General features: G+C 31.6%; 1 protein-coding gene across 2 annotated transcripts in view; it reads right to left on the bottom strand.

Moving 5' to 3' along the window:
• Positions 1 to 483: 483 nt before the first annotated feature.
• LOC114338518 (transport and Golgi organization protein 2) overlaps positions 484 to 22017 on the bottom strand; it is a 65323-nt gene continuing 43789 nt past the window's right edge. For both annotated transcript variants that reach the window (XM_050647290.1, XM_050647289.1), the window contains exons 2-5: positions 18011 to 18263; positions 10198 to 10413; positions 2130 to 2228; positions 484 to 711 (exon numbers count right to left, since the gene is read on the bottom strand). In XM_050647290.1, the coding sequence (XP_050503247.1) occupies positions 588 to 711; positions 2130 to 2228; positions 10198 to 10413; positions 18011 to 18263 (692 nt within the window). In that variant the 3' untranslated portion in view covers positions 484 to 587. The remainder of the gene's footprint in view (positions 712 to 2129; positions 2229 to 10197; positions 10414 to 18010; positions 18264 to 22017) is intronic.

Below are 22017 nucleotides of genomic sequence, written 5' to 3'. Positions count from 1 at the left end.
CGTCTAACTCTTGGTCTTGGATTCTTGGCATGTATTTTGTCTTCTATTCATGTATTCGAAGGCCCAGACTACCTGTTTCTTTCTTGAGTTGTGAAAACATCTCTCTCACGTCTCTTGTAGAATGAGCTACTGCACCTATATCATCACCAAAGGTCAACAATAGTTTTGATCCTCGATTAACAAAAACCCCTGTCAGCTCAGATGATATTTTACTTATTACATTTTCCAAGGCCAAATTGAATAGCAAGGGTGATAAGGGGTGTGCGTGTCTAAGTCCTGATGTTCACTTAGTCTTTTATATTTGTTGTCAGTAATTTAAGACATTTTGAAACACAAAAATTAAAAGTAATTGAGGTACATTTTGTTGAGAGCCACATGTGGCTCACGAGCCACAGTTTGGCCACCCCTGTTATAGTATTTGAAGTCCTCGCCATTAATTCATTCGGTTTGGCATTCGTCAGTGATTTAAATAATAGACAACAGTTCTTTAAAACATAATCTATTCCTTAAAATATAAAAAAACATATTTTTATTAACAATAGAAAACAGATAATAATAGCAATTGACAGAACACATTTATTATGATATCACAGTTTTAAATTAAGCCTTGTTTCCTTCCACTTAAGGTTATGGAGATCTATGGGTTCTTCCATAGTGTATTCTATAAACGACAGATTCCAGTCATAATCTACTAGTATTATAGTGTGGGTTCTGAAAATCAACAAAAACTATTAGTAAAACATTAGACATTAGAATTAGAACATTACAACACTATTAGTAAAACAGTTTCGTTATTGATGTGTTTTTTGTATGAAGAGAACGATCTTTTTGAAGATATTCTTCTTTAGCGGCGAATCGATTGAGGGTAAAATTTGATTGATCCGCGCGCATGCGCACACCGACAGTATGGTATTAATCGTTATACGGGCTCTGATTGGGTGTTGAAATTTTGGAATGATCTGTCAATAATTGTTCAATATGGAGGTTATCGGTAAACAAAAATATTGTATAATATTAGTTTTTATTGATGTGTGGACAGAAATAAAATCAAATTTATAATTATAGTGACTTTTTAAATAGTTTTGAAAAGCCGCAGGTACGTAATTCTAAATGTTTCAGTTGGAAATACCTAATAGTTTCAATACCTATCTACTTGGAAAATGTAAACAAAATAATGTAGTTACCTATTAGTAGGCAATGCTTTAATTTACATAATCTGATTACGAACAAACTTTCTACAAATCTTCATCTCATATATCGTTTTCTTACTCTATATTTTGTTGTATTTTATTTCGACAAAAGTCAAACTAATAATTTTATTAAATTCATATAAATTTATGGTGTAAACGTTTAGTTTGTGTATATTCCCACATGACGTATACGCGAATGTGGTGCAGTTTGAAATACCGTCAATTTTCGTACGGCGCGCTAGACGTGAAGTGGGTTCAGTTCAAGCCCCAAGCAAGTTATTATTTTTTAATTTTTTTTATAGATTTTATGATTGTAGTATATTATTATATAATTTTTGAAGATATTCTTCTTTTTTGAAAGTGGTAGATAAGAAAGTTAGTTTGATTTTTAAATAAAATAAGTACAAATACCTAAGTATATTTACTTCGTTTAAATTACCTATTATATAATAGAAGAATATCTTCTTACGTGCGTACAAAGTACACACACATTCTTTTTTTTGTCGATTAGAAGACCATACATATGAGGTGTTATGAAAATTATGCGTTATTTTTAAAAAGATATATGTGTGCCGAGGAAGATCTTATGAGCTCTTGAGGTTGCTGATGGAGAGGTAAATTGAAGGAACCAGAGGTTAAGATACGAGAAGATGTTCATGATTGAAAAACATCAGATAATGGACGGGCCCCGATACTAAATCGTTATTGAGAACCACACAGAATAGATAGATTTGTCAGAATTGTTGCCGACTTTCAAAAATAAAGAGGGCACTCGTAAGAAGAAGAAGAAGAGTACCATTTTGCTAACATAGTCCATAAAACGTTAAGGAAATGCTATATAAAATGTAAAAGAGAAATTTATTTAATTTTTTGACACCATGTTGGTACCACTATCTACAAGTACATACTTGAATAATAATTACTTTAATATCATTTTACCTTGTTCCATAACCTGCAGCTTCTAGCCGAATAAAGATAGAACTCAATTCTTCGAAGGCTAAAGGTTGTCTTCTTTCCAATTCATCGTCTGGTAGATGCCTGTAATAATAGAGAACTTTTAAATAATTATAATAAGCCCATGCTTTGTTGATATATATCCAGGTCTATACACTAAAAAAATCGAGCTAACTATAAAATAAACTTTTTTATAAATTTAATTCACATAATATCCTCTTCCTCCTCTAGTTGACTGGCTTTACAACTAGGTGTGAGTCTTCGCCGCATCCACTCTAGCTCTCTATCTTGTATAATCTTGCGCTTCAATTTCCCGTTGTTGTTCCCCAATCCTAGATAAATCGACTTCAAAATCATCCTCCTCCTCCGTCTTTTTCTGGGACGGCCAACTGATCTTCTGCAGTCTGGTCTCTCAAAAAACACTGTCTTTAACACTCTGTCTTCCTCTTATCTGGTTAGCATATGTCTGACGATGTTTTCAGTACAATATAGTCACCAATTCATCATTACGGCACCTTTTTACTTTCCTGTCAATGCATCTCTTAGTGGGCCAAATATCATTCTGAGAACCTTCCTTTCAGATACCAGCAGCTTATTTATTTCCCACTGATGTAGAGTCCATGTATCACTCCCATATATAACAAATAGGCGAATAATTTACATGTAGAGTCTTAAGGGGGTATGTAAACGCCGCAGTCAAAATGGTTGTTGATCGTAGGAACTAACGTTTAACAATTTCGTTCAGTAGATGGCAGCACGTATATATTCGAACATTTTAATAACGACGAATTTTAATTCTATTAACGACGGCGTTGTTGACATTGTTACCTACTACCTAAATAGAACTTATGATCGTTACCGATCGATCGGTACCGTTCGCCTTCAATCGTACTTGTATTGTATTTACAGAAGAGGGTGTTTAATTCTTTACCTGGAAATGACAAATTCTTACTAATAGACAAATAGACATTGTATAACTAGACAAATTTTTATCTTTTTTTAAACAATGGTAATAGATACAAAACGTTACATTTGGAAATATTTTATCACTTATTGTATTTAGATTATATTTGTAATTTTTGTCTTCAGACGACAATTATTAATTCTTTACCTGGTCAAAAATATTTATTTTAAACTGATAAAGAAATTTGCAATTGTTTGAAATACAAGAAGTAGTAAATATATACATTGAATCACGCTTTTTGCTCTAAATTTTAAATAATCGCTTGGATTAACATGAAATTTGGCTTACACATAGGTAACATGTCTACTAAGAAAAGTGATAGTGTGCCGATGTAAGATTTTGCCCTGAGGGTGAGTTTTACCCCATCTCGGGGGTGAAAAAATATACGTTCAAAATAATTCTGAAAATGGATAAACTGACTAATTCTAAGCAACTTTTGTTCTATAGGATTTTTTCACTAAATTAATATTCGAGTTATTTGCGAGTAAAAAACACGTTTTTAGGCGGCTTTTACAAATAACTCAAAAAGTATTTTATCCGAAAAAAACATTCTTAGCAAAAATATGTAGCTTCTAAAAAAGTATAAAAACTGGTATATTAGACCTGGATCCCGCGAACCAAAAAAAGTTGATTAATAGCAAGCTGAAAATTTGTTAATAGCTTAACGGTGTCTAGTCAGACAAACTTTAATGTACGGGAGGGAACACTGGAACAGGGGAACTTCGTAACAGGGGGTTACGAAAACGTCCCAGGTATTTTGTCGGACAGAACATCCAATTGATTTGTTACCCTATCATTAAACTCTCATGCAAACATCAGACTGCTATTACTATATTACTAACCGACTTGACTACTGTCATTTGACATGTTCTTCGTGTTCCACTCATTAAAATACCCAGTTGGTGATAAACACCAGTCTGATTTTTACATGAAAGTTTAATGAAATGCTAACAAATCAATTGGAAGTTCTGTCGGACAAAATACATGGAACGTTTTCGTAGTCTAACGTTCCAAATTTTTAAGCTGTTAAACAAATAAAACTTCCCCTGTTCCAGTGTTCCCATACATCAAAGATTGTCCGACTAGACACCGTTAAGCTATTAACAAATTTTCAGCTTGCTATTAATCAACTTTTTTTAGGTACGCGGGATCCAGGTCTATATATGTATGAACTCTGTGGACCCAGTTGAAACAAAGTTGTAGCTAATGAAAAGTAGTTTCGGGGTTTAATCGGGACAGAAAACTACCTCTTAGGGTCTCTTGCGTTGTCCTCCTCCTCCTAAGTGCCTTCTCTATTGAGGTTGGCGATCAATATGGCAAATTTCTCTGTGTTCTGGGCTTGATGGAGTCATTCCTTGTTGTGTGGGTCCAATCTCTGATGTTTCGGAGCCAGGATTTTTTCTTTCTTCCTATACCCCTTTTACCTTCGATTTTGCCTTCTAATATTACCTGAAACTGCTCAAATTCCCTATGGCGCATTATGTGTCCTAGATATGACGTCTTTCTAATTTTGATTGTATTGACCAGATGAGGACGTGTGTTCATTATTTCCAGTACTTCTTCATTTGTAGTTTTGCTGGTCCAGCTTATTCTTAGCATTCGGCGGTACATCCACATTTCGAATGAATTCAGTTTGTTGCCATCATACTGTTTTAATGTCCAGGTCTCCAGCCATATAGTAATAGAGACCACACATAACACTTTAGTGTTCTCAATCTTATTGTGACTGATATCTTGGGGTTACAGAGCATTTTAAGCATGTTCATGAAGCCAGAAGCCCCTATTTCAATGCGTCTTCTAATTTTTTTGAGTGGTCTAGTCTAGCTGACTGTTCAGCTCTGTGCCCAGGTATATGAAGCTTTATGGGAACTCTAAAGGGTGATACAATTGATTTGTATGTTGGAATGTCAACACGGGAAGTTTTTTTTTTCTATGAAAATTTACATTTTCATCTCACTTCTAATTCTTTTTCATGTGCCTTGTCAGTTGTGGACGTTGGCTATCATCATAGCAATTTTAATTTTGTTTACAGCGTGTCTATAACGCGATCGATGTTAGTCCAAACCATTGGCGTAAGTTTTGAAGCCATGAGTGTCTTCTTCTTCCGGGTCCACGTTTACTCTCTATTTTACCCTATATTATCAGCTGCAGTATACGATATTTATCATGGCTCATAATATATGACCGAGGTGTTCACGTTTTCGTTTTTTAATTGTGAAAGATATTTCTTTTTGTTTTCCCATTCGGCGCAATACCCCTTCGTTGGTGGTGTGGGTCGTCCAGGATATTTTGAGGATATGTCGGTACACCCACATTTCGAATACCTCTAGCCTTTTCGATAATGTTTCCGTTATTGTCCAGGTCTCTGCTCCATACAACAAGACTGGAAATACATAGCATTTTAGCAGCCATATTTTTAGTGGGACAAATATGTCGCAATGATTGAATATATTTCTCATGTTAAATGTAGCTCTGGCATTTTCAATTCTACATCGTATTTCGGTTGTTTGATCCCATTTCGAGTTAACGACTGTTCCAAGGTATACATATAATTCTGCGTGTTGAATTGGTTTTTTATTTTCAATTGTCTGGCAGGTTGTTGAGTTTTGCTCACCAGTGTCCATTTTTGTTTTATTTATGTTGAAGGTTAAATTCTCTTTTTTCACTCGCTCTTTGTAGGTAACCTGTCCATAAGATGCTGAAGTTCATCAATACTACTAGCAACCACAACTGTATCGTCTGCATATCGATTTATCTAATTATTACTCCAGTAAATTTCAATTTTTTTTTTTTCACTTGCGGAAATATTTGACATAAATTAATCAATGACTATACAATATTGTTTTGTCTACAATTTTTTTATTAGGATAATGCCTCAACAAATACTAATGACCATTGGCATGTGTGATGTGTGTAAAAATGTCGATGTCATCGTCTTTACAAAGAGACGCTAATTGTATCCGAACAATGCATTATTTGCGGCCCTATAAAAATTAAATTTGCCAGAAAGTGAATAAAATTGAAAATGTTTTTAGATACGCCCCACATAACATACTAGAGCTTATGTTATCTATGTATTATGTCAAAACTAGTATAATCCCCTAGTAAACACTTTGAGACATTTTGAGCCTCGTTTAACTTTCAACCATTTGTATAACGACACGGTCTCAAGCATAAAAAATGTATGTATTGTTAAGACACTGTGACGTTATACAATCATGATTGAAAGTCAAACAAGGCCCAAAATGTCGAGCAAAATGTGTACTGGGAAGGGGTGGGGCCACTTTTTTAAACAAAACCGCGTGATTCATCGCATTTCCGTTGTTACAAAACTCGTTTTCAATTGTTTGCAGATTTTCTTAAAATCCGGCAAACGCGCATCTGTCGCCATTTAATACATCACTGCTGCCATCTACTAAATGACACGTGAACTCATCTTCCCATCTATTAAGTAACAGCGGAACTAATTTATCACTAGAAAAATGCCAACTTATTGCTGTAATATGAACAAAATCCCCAGATTACAGCTTTTAACAATAATTTTTACCTTTAGGTACAGTTAATTTAAAAATTATGGCAGTACGGACAATGAAATTTTGTTTAAAATAAAGCTTTTTGCATAGTTAATCGTTTCTGATAGTTATTTTCTACCCAATTTCAAAAATTATTATGCAAAACAAATTTTTACAACAAGTTACTACGTAAGTTATGACATGGACTACTTTAAGTACAGTTATAAAAAATATACTGCTTTCTTTGGAAATTTTAACTAGGTAGTATTAAAATAGAAAGTCTACAGTTCACGTACATACCCCTAAGTTGAATATTGGTTTTGAAATAGTGACGGTAACTGTACCTAAAAACTATATAAATTTTAACATTGTGTCATACCACCTTAATTTAGATTTTCTTTTTAGCAGCTTAGACCTTAATAATGATGATAGTGAGTAGCTCTATTGCTCTACTCCTCTGATAATGTAATGTGGTTGTCATCTGTGATTACCGCCCCCAGATATTTAAACTCTTTTACTACATACTTTTACTACATTCTTTATTTAGGTATATATTATATAATAAAAAAAAGAAGGCTTATTCTGTTTACTTTAAAATGGTGTATTATAAAAAATTCAAGGATTATTTTTGAATAAGATAATATGCTTTTTCAAAATGTACTAAGTACTTGCAACGATTTTTGATTTTAGGATCATTTTTTAAATTCCTCATTATAACTTTTTTATGTGATTGTGTGTTATGATTGAATCTTATTTTTTATAGGTAATACTTTGGGTCCACTTGACTCGGCCGGGCAAACTTCAAGATATGGATTAATTCCAATATTTACTGTCAAAGCACCTGCACCACTTTAGCTTTGCTTGAAATAATAGCATGTAAATGCACCAAAGGATGTACAAAAAAATGCGGTTGTAGGAAGATAGGAATTAGTTGTTCAATATTTTGCAAAGGGTGCATGTGCATGGGTACTAATTGTGGGCACTCTAAGATAACTGAGGTGTCAGAGGAAGATATTGAAGGTAATGCTAACGAAGAGATGGACTTTGATTTTGAAGATTTTTTAAATGTCAACGTTTAAATAATTTTAACTAAAGTGATGTTTTCTAATGCTAATGTTTATGTAATTTTTGCAAAAGAAATAATTTTAAATAATACAGGTAAAAATATCAAAGAATCACTCGGTTTCCATTACATATTTAAATATAGATGATACACCATTTTAAAAAACAGAAAGTAAGCCCTCTTTATTGAGCAATATATAGTATATTCATGTACAAGAAAAAAAAGTTATAATGAGAAATTTCAAAAATAATCGTAAAAAATGTAGAAAATCATATTTTTTTTATATTGGGTATTATATAATATATAATATAATATTATATTATATATACTATATATAATATAATATTGTATTATATATAATAATATTATTTTATTTTTATATTATATTATAAAAAATCGTTAAAACTATAAAACCTTGAAAAACCATAATCTCTTTAAAAAAAGTCGTACAACGTTATAGTAGACCATTTTAAAGGTAATTGATTTCTATTCCTATTACGTGTACCATTACATATACCTAAAGTTACGTAGAAAAAAGTTACGTAGAAAAAAGTTACAGAACAATATTTGCGAAATAACAAGGAAAATTGCCCAAAATTGCTGTGAGTGGCGAACTTTGAAAAATCATATTTCGAAAACTATAAATCCTAATTACCTCTACTAAACAACATTTTAAAGAAGAAATATGTAGATTTTTTTTCTGTAAAGCAATGTCTATACCTATATCTTCGTGGACAAAAGTTATGGGACAAAAAACAAAATTTCTTTTTTTTTTGTTTCTTTGTGCTTTTTCTTTTGAATATATTTTTGTAAAAAAACGTATCATTGACTTTAAAAAGTGATATTTAGATAGAAAATTTCACCAGGAACAATTTTTATGTAGATATGTTTGTACCAAAAGTGCATAGAACTCACCCTAATGTAACCTGTGCCCGGGACTAATTCACCCATTTCTCAAAAACGCACCCCTATAAATGGTAGCACTCCGCGGTTTTGTCATATATAGATGTCCATTGACCATATGAAATAATAAAACCCCGTTAACGTTATAGTTCCTTTTAGCTATCTTATTTTGAATATAATCAATAGAGTAGCAGAGGTAGAGAGATTCATAGTTAATTATTAAAAAAAAAACAAATTTGGAGACAAAAAGAAATAAGATTCCTATTTTCATAATTTGTTAAATAAAATAAAGATAGAAGAATAAACAAAATTTGAAATATTAAACATTTATTTCCGTTTTATTCTCTTTTATCTATCCCTATTAGGAAGCCACTGAGAAATATTTTGAAGCCACGAAAGTAAGTATTTATAGCATAATTTAGCCCTGAGATTTACAATTTATTTGTGTTTGATTTGTTTAATTAATGTGATAGTTAATTGATTAATTAATCAAAGTATATCGCAATAATACATAGAACCAAATTTTAATGAAATACAGAATAGCATTAAACAAAAAATTAGTAGTTTAGATAATAGGAAATCAGGTACAGATAACTATAAACTGATGATGCAATATAATCAATGCCGAAACAATTGGGCCATGTTAAACAAAAAGCAACCAACCCTCAATTTGTAAATTAAGAGAAAATTAGCTTTTTATGTTTTTCTAAATATTTAATTTTCCGTCATATTTTTTTAAACGATAACTTCACTAATCAATAGTTTAATTTTAGAGCAATTTTATCATAGTAGTATCAAAATTATCCTAATAAATTTTTACAAAAAAAAATAGCCATATTGAGGGTTGGTTTCTTTTTGCTGTTGGAAATATATCTAATAAAATGCAATCTGCAAAATCTAACCAACCCACAAAATCCATGAATAAAACCGAATAATTTCAGTCAACTCAAAAATACCATACAGTAGAATTTCTACTATTAAACATAATATCAATACAAATAAAAAATGTGCGGTAATCAGTCAAAACAACAAACCATAATATTTAAAATAAGATAAACAGAGCCTTAAAACAGATCATTTTCTGCAATTTCGCGAGCCTTTTTAATTATTTTAACAGTTCTTGATTTAAAAATATTTTTCGTATTAAAGATTCAAAGATTTCTTCATATAATAGATATAACACAACAAATATTTTAATATTTAAGCACGAACTAATATTGGTCAGTACCTACACGTAAAAACAAAAAGATGCAACATTCCAGGAACCGTAATCGGCATAACAATATCAACCCACTTGGCTGGTACTTTTCGACAGTGCAATGTAATAATATGTTCAGTCACACAAACAATCCAAGTGGGTTGGTTGTCTTATGCGAAATCTTAAGTGAACTATTAATAAACAGAAATAATTTGGAGTAGTATTTTTCATGGTTTAATATTTAGAATGGCTTGGTTGCTTTTTACACAATGTAGAATACACATTTTTAAATCGATATGTGACATTATCTTGTTTTCCTCAAAAATGTGGGTTGGTTGCTTTTTGCATAACAAGGCCCAATTATACAAAACTCTAGTAGTTACAAAAAATACTAAGTTAAAATAATGTCATACCTTGTTTCGTTTTTCAGCAATTTTAGTAACTCTTTTTCTAGCTCATCTACTGGTAGGTTCTTTTGTAAAATATCTTCGAACATTTGTCTTCCTTTCGTAACTTTAGTTAAAGGGGTGAATATTGGAGAATTGCCAAATCCTAGAGTCTGCTTGCCGATGTAACTTGAGTTAACTCTGGGAAAATTACTGTGGTGGTAAATAGTCTCGTCTTCTTTGCTTAAAAAAAGTGTAAAATGAATATTGTGGTGACATAAGTGGATATATACTATACAAAGTGATGGTCCACATCACGGTGAAATTACAGTTTTTAACCCGTGCGTCGTGGGGCAAGTTTTGAAACAATAAGTGCAAATGGTTGTAATACTTCCGAAACATGCTATCCATAAATCTAATTTACAGAAAACTTTCAGCAATGATGCGCTATTTTCAGATAAGGTCAGACCAAACAGGGTCACTAGAGCCAAAATATTCATACTAAGAACGATACATGAAAAAACTTATGAATACAACATAGAACTACACACAACCAAACGAACACACGAAGTCAAACAATATTTATTTTAAATGCAGCAATTTAATCATAAATACATAACAATTAAATAAAACCATAAAGTATTTAAAAAACAAATTGAAAGTAGTTGTCTTAAAGTCAATATGGGTCATTCCACGAATATACGACTCTCTTGGATTATCGCGACAACGAATATTTTAGTGTACAACATAAGAAGTACGAAAGTAAATGGCTCTAATAATAATTATTCCAAAAAACAACAATGTAATTTTCAATTTACTTTCGTTCTTTATATTTTGCACAGTAAAATATTCGTTGTGGAGATAATCCAAGAGAGTCGTATGTTCGTGGAATAGGGTATAGCATACAAAATTTCAATGTAAAACGAATAATGTTTAAATTGTTTTTATTTTTTTTGTTTTTTTGGTAGTCAGTGTTATCACCTCTAGTTCTTCTGAAGCTTTAATTTGCGTGGGCACGCTCCTAATTAAATTAACAACATTTTGTTGTGGTACGTTGCTCCATTCTTCAAGAGCAGCTTGTACTAGCCGTGCGGTGTTTTGTGAATTATCCTCGCGAGCTCTAATTTTTCTTTTAAGCATGTCCCACAAATACTCTATAGGGTTAAGCTCGGATGAGCAAGCAGGACACTCCCAACAAGGGATATCTTCTGCTTCAATGATGTCTCTAGTCACTCAAACGGTATGTGGAGGTCCATTAGCATGCATGAAAATTAAATTTTCTCCTGTTGCACCTCTCCAAAGCCTAACTACAGGTTATCAACATACCTGTGAGCAGTTAAAGTTCATTGGATGAAAATTAAAGGAGTTTTTTTACGGATCACAATGCCTATCCAGAATATTACACTTCCCTTTTATATATGTGAACAGATCTGACAGTTTTCGTTCTTGCTTGTTTTCCTCGACCTCTAAGTACACGATTTCGTGGGTCATCTGATTTTACATAAATCCTGGATTTTTCTGAAAATAGCACATTTTGTCAATTCCCAATGTTCCAGTTTTAATGGTGACGACACCAATTTAGGCGGTCAATCTTGTGCTGCCTGGATAACTCAACCAATAACTGTCTTCTGCTGTATACTTCTTGGCACGAACTCTTCTTCTTATCGTTTCAACTGAAAAAGTTACACCTGTAGCTTCCAAAAGCTACCTTTGGAGCTGCAGGTGAGAAATGGTTGGGTATTTTCCAGCTGATTGGACAATTAAACGATCGTGGCGAGCCGTTATTACTTTTGGCGACTTTCCCTTGCTTTATTTTTGAGCTTTTCTAATTCCTGTTACCTATCATAGGTTTTGGATAGAACGCCGTGTGTTACGCCTAGCTCTGCAGCTATGTCCCTTTGAGAACATTACTTGCTCCTCACGACCAATAATCTTTCCACGTTGTAAGTCCTGTAACCCCACATAAGGCATATTTTCGTTTTTGGACGCAAAAATTAGTTTATTTATTTTCGTTCAATTTGCAACTCAAGCAAATTACCTATACTGTACTGAGCTGTACTATCTAATTTTCGTATTGATTTGTTTATTTACAATAAAAACCTTTATTCTTTGCGACAATAACAAGTTTTTTCAAAAGAAATAAATATTGCTTTGAAATACAGGATGATTCCATATAAGTTTGATTGTGTGTATACATATAATATGTATATTATTATACAGGGTGTAACGAAATTATATATTATACAGGGTGTAACGAAATTATATATTATACAGGGTGTAACGAAAATACACGTCATAAATTTAACCACATATTCTGGGACCAAAAATAGTTTGATTGAACCTAACTTACCTTAGTACAAATGTGCATATAAAAAAAGTTACAACCCTTTGAAGTTACAAAATGAAAATCAATTTTTTTCAATATATCGAAAACTATTAAAATTTTTTTATTGAAAATCGACATATAACATTCTTATGACAGTAGCATCTCAAGAAAAAATTATAGGGAAATTTGGACACCCTATAAAAATTTTATGGGGGTTTAGTTCCTTTAAACCCCCCAAACTTTTGTGTACGTTCCAATTAAATTATTATTGTAGTACCATTACTTAAACACAATATTTCTAAAACTTTTTTGGCTCTTAGTACTTTTTCGAAAAGTCAGTTTTTATCGAGATATTTTGAATATTTGTCAAATCCACCACATATTTGTATATGGTTAAGTACGATTATGGATACTTGGTAATAATATGAAAAATTATTGTATGATTTACATTTTTAGGTATATTTTGAACCGTATTAAAAAAGAAGCCATATCTCGATAAAAGGTGCCTTCTCGAAAAAATACAAAGAGGCAAAAAAGTTTTAAAAACATTTTGTTTAACTAATGGTATCGCAGTAATAGTTTAATTGGAGCGTACACAAACATTTGGGGGGTTTAAAGGAACAAAACCCCCATAAAATTTTTATGTAAACATATTAAAAAAGAAGCTGCAACTCGATAAAAACTGCCTTATCGAAAAAATACGAAGAGAAAAAAAAGTTTTAAAAATATTGAATTTAACTAATGGTATCACAATAATAATTTAATTGAAATGTACAGAAAAGTTTGGGGGGGTTTAAGGGCACAAAACCCCCATACAATTTTTATGAGGAGCACAAATTGAACTATAATTTTTCTTTAACCTTCGGAGTACGGAGATTATTTGACTTACTTAGATTACGATGATGGGTCAAGCGTGACCCATTCTCATTTTATTTATAAGGATGTTTTAAATGGTCAGTATTATTAAACAGTATCTTTAATTCAACAAAAAAACAAAGAAAATCCTAAATTATTGTATTTAAATTTTTTTAGATGGTTACCCATGGGCATATACTAGTTCGCTCCGGCGGCCAGATTTTAATACCTTACAGAAAACGGACATAGGTAAATTTGCTCCGGCCATATATTTGAATAAAGTGGAACCTCGATGAGTCGGATTAATCGAGACTGCGGCCGATCCGAGTTATCGAAAATCCAAGTTAGCCGGAGAATATGGTAAAAATTAATAAAACACGGTATACTTACAGATAAACTCCATTATAATTGCAAAAACATGAAATACATAAACTATGCACAATACATCTAAATTACGTACAGTTGTATACAGTATTGTTTATTTCTTGGTAAAAAACTTGGTCAAAGTGAAAAAATGTTTGTTTTGTCTGATGAAAATCGGTTCGGATTAGCCGGACTTCCGGGTTATCGGAGGCCGACTTATCGGGGTTCCACTGTACGTATAACCGTAAACAGAGACGGCTGCGATTTACGTGTACCTACAAACATATTAAAAATATTTTTCGAAATCCGAAGACCGGGTCAGGAGTGACCCGGCATCATAGATGTTACGTAGAGGAAAAACTGTAATTTGCATGTTCACGAATTATATACGAAAAAATAGATTGAAACAAATAAGGAGAACTTACGATCAATCGGATTTGTATAAAAATTATTTCATAAAATATTAAGATATAACTGAATTTCGGGTCACGCTTGACCCAGTCTTCGTACTCCGAAGGTTAAGATGATCCTGTCATAAGAATGCCACATATCTATTTTCGATAAAAAATCTCTAATAGTTTTCGATATATTCGAAAAAATCGATTTTCATTTTGTAACTTCAAAGAGCTATAACTTTTTTTCTGTGCATATTTGTACTAAGGTAAGTTAGGTTCATTCGAACTCTTTTGGGTCCCAGAATATGTGATTTAATTTATGACCTGTATTTTTGTTACACCCTGTATATAGACTTTAAACAAGCTTTTGATAATGTGAAAAGAGACAAAATACAAAAAAAGAGACCTTCGTAATCTAGGTATACCTAAAAAATATATCAGCCTCATAAAAAACGTTGCAGGGTTCAAAAGCCTTAAAGTAGATGGAGAACTGACACCCCTATTTGATATCAACGTATCAGTGAGACAGGGAGACGCACTATCAGCAATGCTGTTCAACCTAGTTCTTGAGGCAATCATCAGAAAAACCAATGTATACGGCCGTGTTAATACCTACCAAAACAGTACAAATTATTGCATATGCAAACGATGTAACTATCATTAGTAGGAGCATGCAACGACTAATGGAAGCGTTTAGGAAATTTATCCTGAAGCAAGGAAAAGAGGGATTAAAATAAACGAAACAAAAACGAAGTACATGACTGTCAAAACAACACCTGGCAATACGGCTATTCAAAAATTCTCATTTGTTTCGAACTTCTGTCATATATGTCTTATATTAATATTATACACAGATTATACAAAATATAACAGAAGCTCGAAACAAATAATAATCCTTGAAAAGCCCTATGAAAAGAATATCGAAATAGACAACCCTACCATTGGACGTGTGGATGCCTTCACATATCTGAGCACAGAAATCAATCAGAAGAATTCCGTAAGTAGCTAAATGAATGCACTTATTTCCAGTGGGAATTGTACATACTATGCGGCTGCCCCAAGTAAAAACACTGTATATTCATTTTTTTCAAAATTACTTTTATTGCATTTTTGGATTTAGGGTGTTGTTATCTACCAATTACCAAGGAAGAAAAAAATAAAAAATTAGTAGAACCACAATTTAACATTGCTATGAAACACATATCACATTCCATCTTCACTTCACCAATAAACACATTATATCCATATCCCCAAGTATAAACACTGTAAATACGGGATATACAGTGTTTTTATTTGGTTTTTGGGATTTACAGTGACTTACCATGGGAATCACATGATTTACATTTTACATTCGCCAAGACCATTGATATTTCCAAGACAATTTTTAGTTGTTTGTTAGTTATTGATGGTTATTGTGATAAGTGCAGTAGAAATTTGTCGTGTATAAAATATTTAAGTTTATTGTATTAATTATTTAAAATATATTTTTAAAATTAAACTGGGTTTTACCTATTAATTATCAAATATGAATAAAAATCGAATAATATTTTGACCTGCTGAATTCGAATTTATAACTTTCTTTTGCTCCGGAAGTGACGAGAATTTATTATAAACAATTTAATTGTTTAAGTTATTATAATTCGTAAACTAACAAATATAAATATGTAGTCGTTACAAAATGAATTTTGTTCTTAAAAAATCTACAAAATAATGTTTGGTAAACCTTGACTAATAATTAGAAACATAGATGCTGCCAAAACATTGCAAAATTACAGAATTTAGTCGATTTTTCACTTGTAAGTCGGCTGAATTTTGAGTAAGATAACTTTATAATAGCCCAAATTAATAAAAAAAAAACTACAAGCTGTAAAACTAAACCTTAATATAAATATTATACAGTGCGTCCATAAAGTAACGCATAAATTCATTATTTCTTAAACCAGCGACATTAATGAAAAATCCTGAAACGGGTCGATTTTTATTTTGAGATTCAGATTTTTTGGCATATATATCATACTAGTGACGTCATCCATCTGGGCGCGATGACGTAATCAATGATTTTTTTAAATCAGAATGGGGGTCATGTGATAGCTCATTTGAAAGGGTATTCAATTCTCTCTTCACTAATATAAACATTAATCTAATTATTTATACAAGGCGTTCAAAAAAACATTTTTTTAATTAAAATAATTGAGACAAAAAGAAAAATGTAAGTTATTTATTTAATTCAAAATACGTTTTACTGTTGTCAGAAAACAGGAAAAAAATATTTATTTGAGAAATAAATATAGTTTTTTGCTTAAATTCAATGTTAAAGCTGCCACCGACCTGTCGCTTGGAAGTTTGAACATTTCGTTTAAGCGAAAATCAATGTTTATTTGTCAAATAAAATTTTTTTCTGTTTACTGACAGTAGTAAAATGTATTTTGAATTAAATAATTACATTATATTTTTCTTTTTGTCTCACTTATTTTAATTAAAAAAATGTTTTTTGAACACACTGTATAAATAATTATGTTAATGTTTATATTATTGGATAGAGAATTGAATACCCTTTCAAATGAGCTATCATATGACCCCTATTCTCATTTTAAAAAATTATCGATTACGTCATCACGCCCAGATGGATGACGTCACTAGTATGATATATATGCCAAAAAACCGTAATTTAAAAATAAAAATCGACCTGTTTCGGGAATTTTCCTTAAAGTAACCGGTTTACGAAATAACGAATTTATGCGTTACTTTTGGGACGCACTGTATATACAAAGTTATAACAATAAATGAAATTTTTTTATTAAAAACTGCATAATATAATTTAATTATATAGAGAATTTAATATAATTTGTATAAATATGTACCTATACAGAAATAATAGAGAAACTTATTTCTTTAATGCCTGAAAACGGATGATCGTTTTGGCGTAATTGGTCAGTCTCAGAGACACTAGTGGACAAGCTTTTCCATAACCCTGGATGACAGCAATTACATGACCCAGACACTGACCATTAAATTATTGCAATTTGTTATATATTTGTTAAAGGAACTTGAATAAAGTATCATTTGTGGTACTTAATGTCTTTAAAAAGTGGGAAATTTTATACTATATTTTCAGGTTTCCCAAATAAAAACACTGTATGTGTTCAAAACCTAGTCAGGAAATAAAATTCAGACATAAAAATATTTACTGAAAAGCAGGAGTATTTTTTACTAAATTAATGTGTGTTCACTTTTATTTCAAACAAAATAGAAATTTGAAAAGTCGAGTCCTTTACGTTTTCTACTCTGGTGAACATTTTTCGAATTGGCGCTTACAGTGTTTTTACTTGGGACAGCCGTATGCTAATAAAAGATTGATGACATCGAAATTATTAGACAAAAGAACCATAATCACTATCTACAGAACATTGATTAGACCCGTTGTAACCTATGGTTGTGAAACCTGGGTAATGACGAAAAAAGATGAATCACAACTCAGGACATTCGAGAGAAAGATACTGAAAAAAGTATCTAGCCCGGTGCAAGAGGAAGACATGGAAACGACGAGGTTAATGAATTGAATGAAGGATATATTGTAATAATTGTTGAAAGTCAAAGACTCTCATGGCTGTGGCATGTCCAGAGACAAGAAGATGCAAAAACAGCAAATAAAATATTACAATAGAAGCCGTTAGGAAGGCGAAAAAAGGAAGGCCCAGAACGAGATGGTTAGATGACGTGGAAGACGACCTTAAAACCATGGATATAAAACAATGGAGGAGAAAAGCACAAAAGAGATATGAATGGAAGAAAATAACCAGACAGGCAAAGACCCATCCAGGATTATGATGCCAAAAGAAAAAGATAAACCTGTTCTGGAATTATTTCCTCAATTTTTCAAATTGATGATGGTAAAGCTTACCTTAATTCAACCGTAACAAAGTTGTAGCCATTATATAAAGTTTGATCTAACAATTCGGTGTATTCAAGGAAGTTTTTCTTGGTCATCAAATAATCTGTAATTATGGTACCCCGACCGCTGGCATTATCAACTTTCGCTCCAGTTATATTTAAAAGCACACCCAAATAAGTAATTTTGGCTTTTCCGTTATCCTGATCTTTCGTTCGTAAAGACAGCCAAGTCCCACCTTCTCGACCTGGTTCCATATCTTTACCTAAAAGCAATAAATACTCAAATTAGCTAAAAATCAAAAAAAGAAAAATAAAATACACGATACACGTGTCAGCAGAATACACTGGGGTGCAAAATTAACCGGACACCTTAAAAATGGGTCATTTTTGATGTCTCGAATTTTCTAAACCTGTTGTCCGATTTAAGTGATTTTTTAATATGTTATAACCTTATTGTTTAACAATATCGCTGTAATAATATTGTTGCTAAACAGGTAAATTTTCATTGTATACCGGGTGTACCAATGAAACTGTGTTTTTTTTCTCAAACTTCGCATCACCCTGTGGAATATTCTAGCATTTATAAAATACTCAAATTAAAACCCAACTATAGCCTCATGTTTTCTCAACATTCTGTTTTTTGATGCATTTGCTTATGTTGGATAATAAAAAATTTAGGTACTTTAACAACTAGCCATGTTTTTCATCAATACAGGGTGTTTTTAAATAAGTATGGCAACCTTTAAGGGGCAATTCTGCATGAAAAAATAATGACAGTTTGTTTTAGAGACGGTATGTCCGCAAATGCTTCGTTTCCGAGATAGAGGGTGTTAAAATTTTTCTTACAAACTGACGATTTATTTATTACTTTAAAACCGGTTGGGATATTCTAATGAAATTTGGTGGGTTTTAAGACGTAGTTATTGTACATTTTTTCACATACAAGTAAAAATTTAATATTCACCATTGGCGCGCATACGGGTAATATGAGCCGTCATATTACCCGTATGCGCGCCAATGGTGAATATTAAATTCTTACTTGTACGTGAAAAAATGTACAATAACTACGTCTTAAAATACAGCAAATTGCATTTGCATATCTCAACCGGTTTTAAAGCAATAAATAAATTGTCAGTTTGTACGAAAAATTTCAACACCCCCTATCTCGGAAACGAAGCATTTGTGGACATACCGTCTATAAAGCAAACTGTCATTATTTTTCCATGCAGAATTACCCCTTAAAGGTTGCCATATTTATTTAAAAACACCCTGTATTGATGAAAAACATGGCTAGTTGTTAAAGTACCTAACTTTTTTATTATCCAACATAAGCAAATGAATCAAAAAACAAAATGTTGAGAAAACATGAGGCTATAGTTGGATTTTAATTTCAGTATTTTATAAATGCTAGAATATTCCACACGGTGATGCGAACTTTGACAAAAAAAAATTAATTGATACAGCCGGTATACAATGAAAATTTAACTGTTTAGCAACAATACTATTCCAGCGATATTGTTAAAGAATAAGGCTATAATATATTAAAAAAATCACTTAAATCGGACAGCAGGTTCAGGAAATTTGAGACATCAAAATGACCCATTTTTAAGATGTCCGATTAATTTTGCACTCCAGTGTAGTTAAATTTTACTACATGTCGCTTTATAACATTCTCCGCCGTTTTCCGACTTCAAAGCGATACTTTTAGTCCAGGATAATAAGGTTTTTTCCATGACACTCGAGCAGCCAGGGTACTGAAGCGTTTTTTCGACAGGTAATACCTACCTATGAGAGCAAATTGTAACTATTTCCTGCGTAGGATCTGGCGGCCATTTTTATTTATAAACAATTAAAGTGTCAAAAAATGGCATTTCCCCTTTTTTTTTCAAATCAATGGAAAACAGTGAAACTTATGGTTTTTTTTAGTACAAATATCTTTGAGATTATGGAAAAAGCTTTAAAATGACGTATTACAAAGTTTGATATACTCATTTATTGTTAATATAATTGCGAAAAAAGGTCGGAATTGCAAAAAAAAAATAATTTCGCACTATCTATTGTAAAAATTAGTGTACAGCTTTGAAATTTTTGTCAGATAAGGGTTCTTTGGTGCTTAATATGTGATAAAAATTTCAAAGCTATTCATTCAATTGTTTAAATTTTATTCAAATTGTTTATTCCAGAGAGCATTTTTTTGCAATAACATAAGTCAGAAAAAAATGACGTTAGAACCATTCCACAGGTGTCAAATGAAAGAGCATGAGCTATATTTTCAACTTGGTTTAAAAAAAGCGAATAAAAAATGCATTTATTAGCAGTAAATAATTATGCAAAAGTATCGTAAATCTTTCCTTATAAACTTTTTATTTTGTTATATGTACAGTGTGTCAATTTTAAAACTTACAATGGCTATATCTCACGAACAAAAGCTGATATCGAAAAATGCTTGAAACCGTTTCTAGGATAGTAAGGGGGAACTAAAATGACATGAAAGAGAACTCACCCCCACCAACCCCCTAGGCCCCACCCATCACAACCAAAAAAGTTTAAATTGCAAACCCCTACTTGTGATACATCATTGAAAAGGCTATAAAAAATGCTATCCAATGGTATAAATAATAATTATACAGGGCGAAGAAATAATTGTGAAACTTTGGCTTAAATGAAAAATTTAATGAGGTTTTGTTGAACTACAAATTTGATAAAAATGTCAATTAAGTAAATGTTCAAAGTGGGTTCCATTGTTTTGTAAACAATAATACAGTCTATTTTCAAATTCTGTACGAAATTTGACAAATGATTTTCTAGTAATAGGGCGACATGCTTGAGTAATTATTTCTCGCAATTTCCCAAGTGACGCAAGTTAAGTTTTATAAACAACTGATTTAAGGCAAAAATGGCAAATTAAGTTTTAATTAACAAAAAAAAAGTACGAGCGGACACTTACCATTTAAAATAATAGTCCGGGAGATAGCATTACAAATACAAAAGTCATAGTAAGCCAGCTGATATTAACACCCTGTATAATTATTATTTATACCATTGGATAGTACTTTTTATAGTAGGATAGTATATTACTTTTTTCTATGGCGTTACCCTAAATTAGTTGTTTATACAACTCAACTTGCTTCACTTGGGGAATTGCGAGAAAGAATTTCTCAAGCATGTCGCCCTATTACTAGAACATTTGCTAAATTTCGTGCAGAATTTGAAAATAGGCTGTATTATTGTTTACCAAACAACGTAATTCACATTAAATATTTACTTAATTGACATTTTTAATAAATTTGTAATTCAACAAAACCTTATTAAATTTTTCATTTAAGCCAAAGTTTCACAATTATTGCTTCACCCTGTATAATTATTATTTATACCATTGTATAGCATTTTTTATAGCCTTTTCAATGATGTATCACAAGTAGGGGTTTGCAATTTAAACTTTTTTGGTTGTGATGGGTGGGGCCTAGGGGGTTGGTGGGGGTGAGTTCTCTTTCATGTCATTTTAGTTCCCCCTTACTATCCTAGAAACGGTTTCAAGCATTTTTCGATATCAGCTTTTGTTCGTGAGATATAGCCATTGTAAGTTTTAAAATTGACACACTGTATAAGAAATTATATATATTTATTACAATTTTTTATCAATTATGATATAATTAACATTACTTGGTAGTTGTGCACTTAAAACAGGGTAAAAAAGTTAATTTTTTTGAAAAAAGTTATTCAAAAGGTTTATAAGGAAAGATTTACGATACTTTTGCATAATTATTTATTATTAATAAATGCATTTTTTATTCGCTTTTTTTAACCAAGTTGAAAATATAGCTCATGCTCTTCCATTTGACACCTGTAGAATGGTTCTAACGTCATTTTTTTCTGACTTATGTTATTGCAAAAAAAATGCTCTCTGAGATAAACAATTCGAATAAAATTTAAACAATTGAATGAATCGCTTTGAAATTTTTATCACATATTAAGCACCAAAGAACCTTCAATTGACAAAAATTTCAAACCGGTACA

Source organism: Diabrotica virgifera, chromosome 3, assembly GCF_917563875.1.
Source record: "Diabrotica virgifera virgifera chromosome 3, PGI_DIABVI_V3a".
NCBI classification, from domain to species: Eukaryota; Metazoa; Arthropoda; class Insecta; order Coleoptera; family Chrysomelidae; genus Diabrotica; species Diabrotica virgifera.
This window is presented reverse-complemented; position numbering and strand designations above follow the sequence as displayed.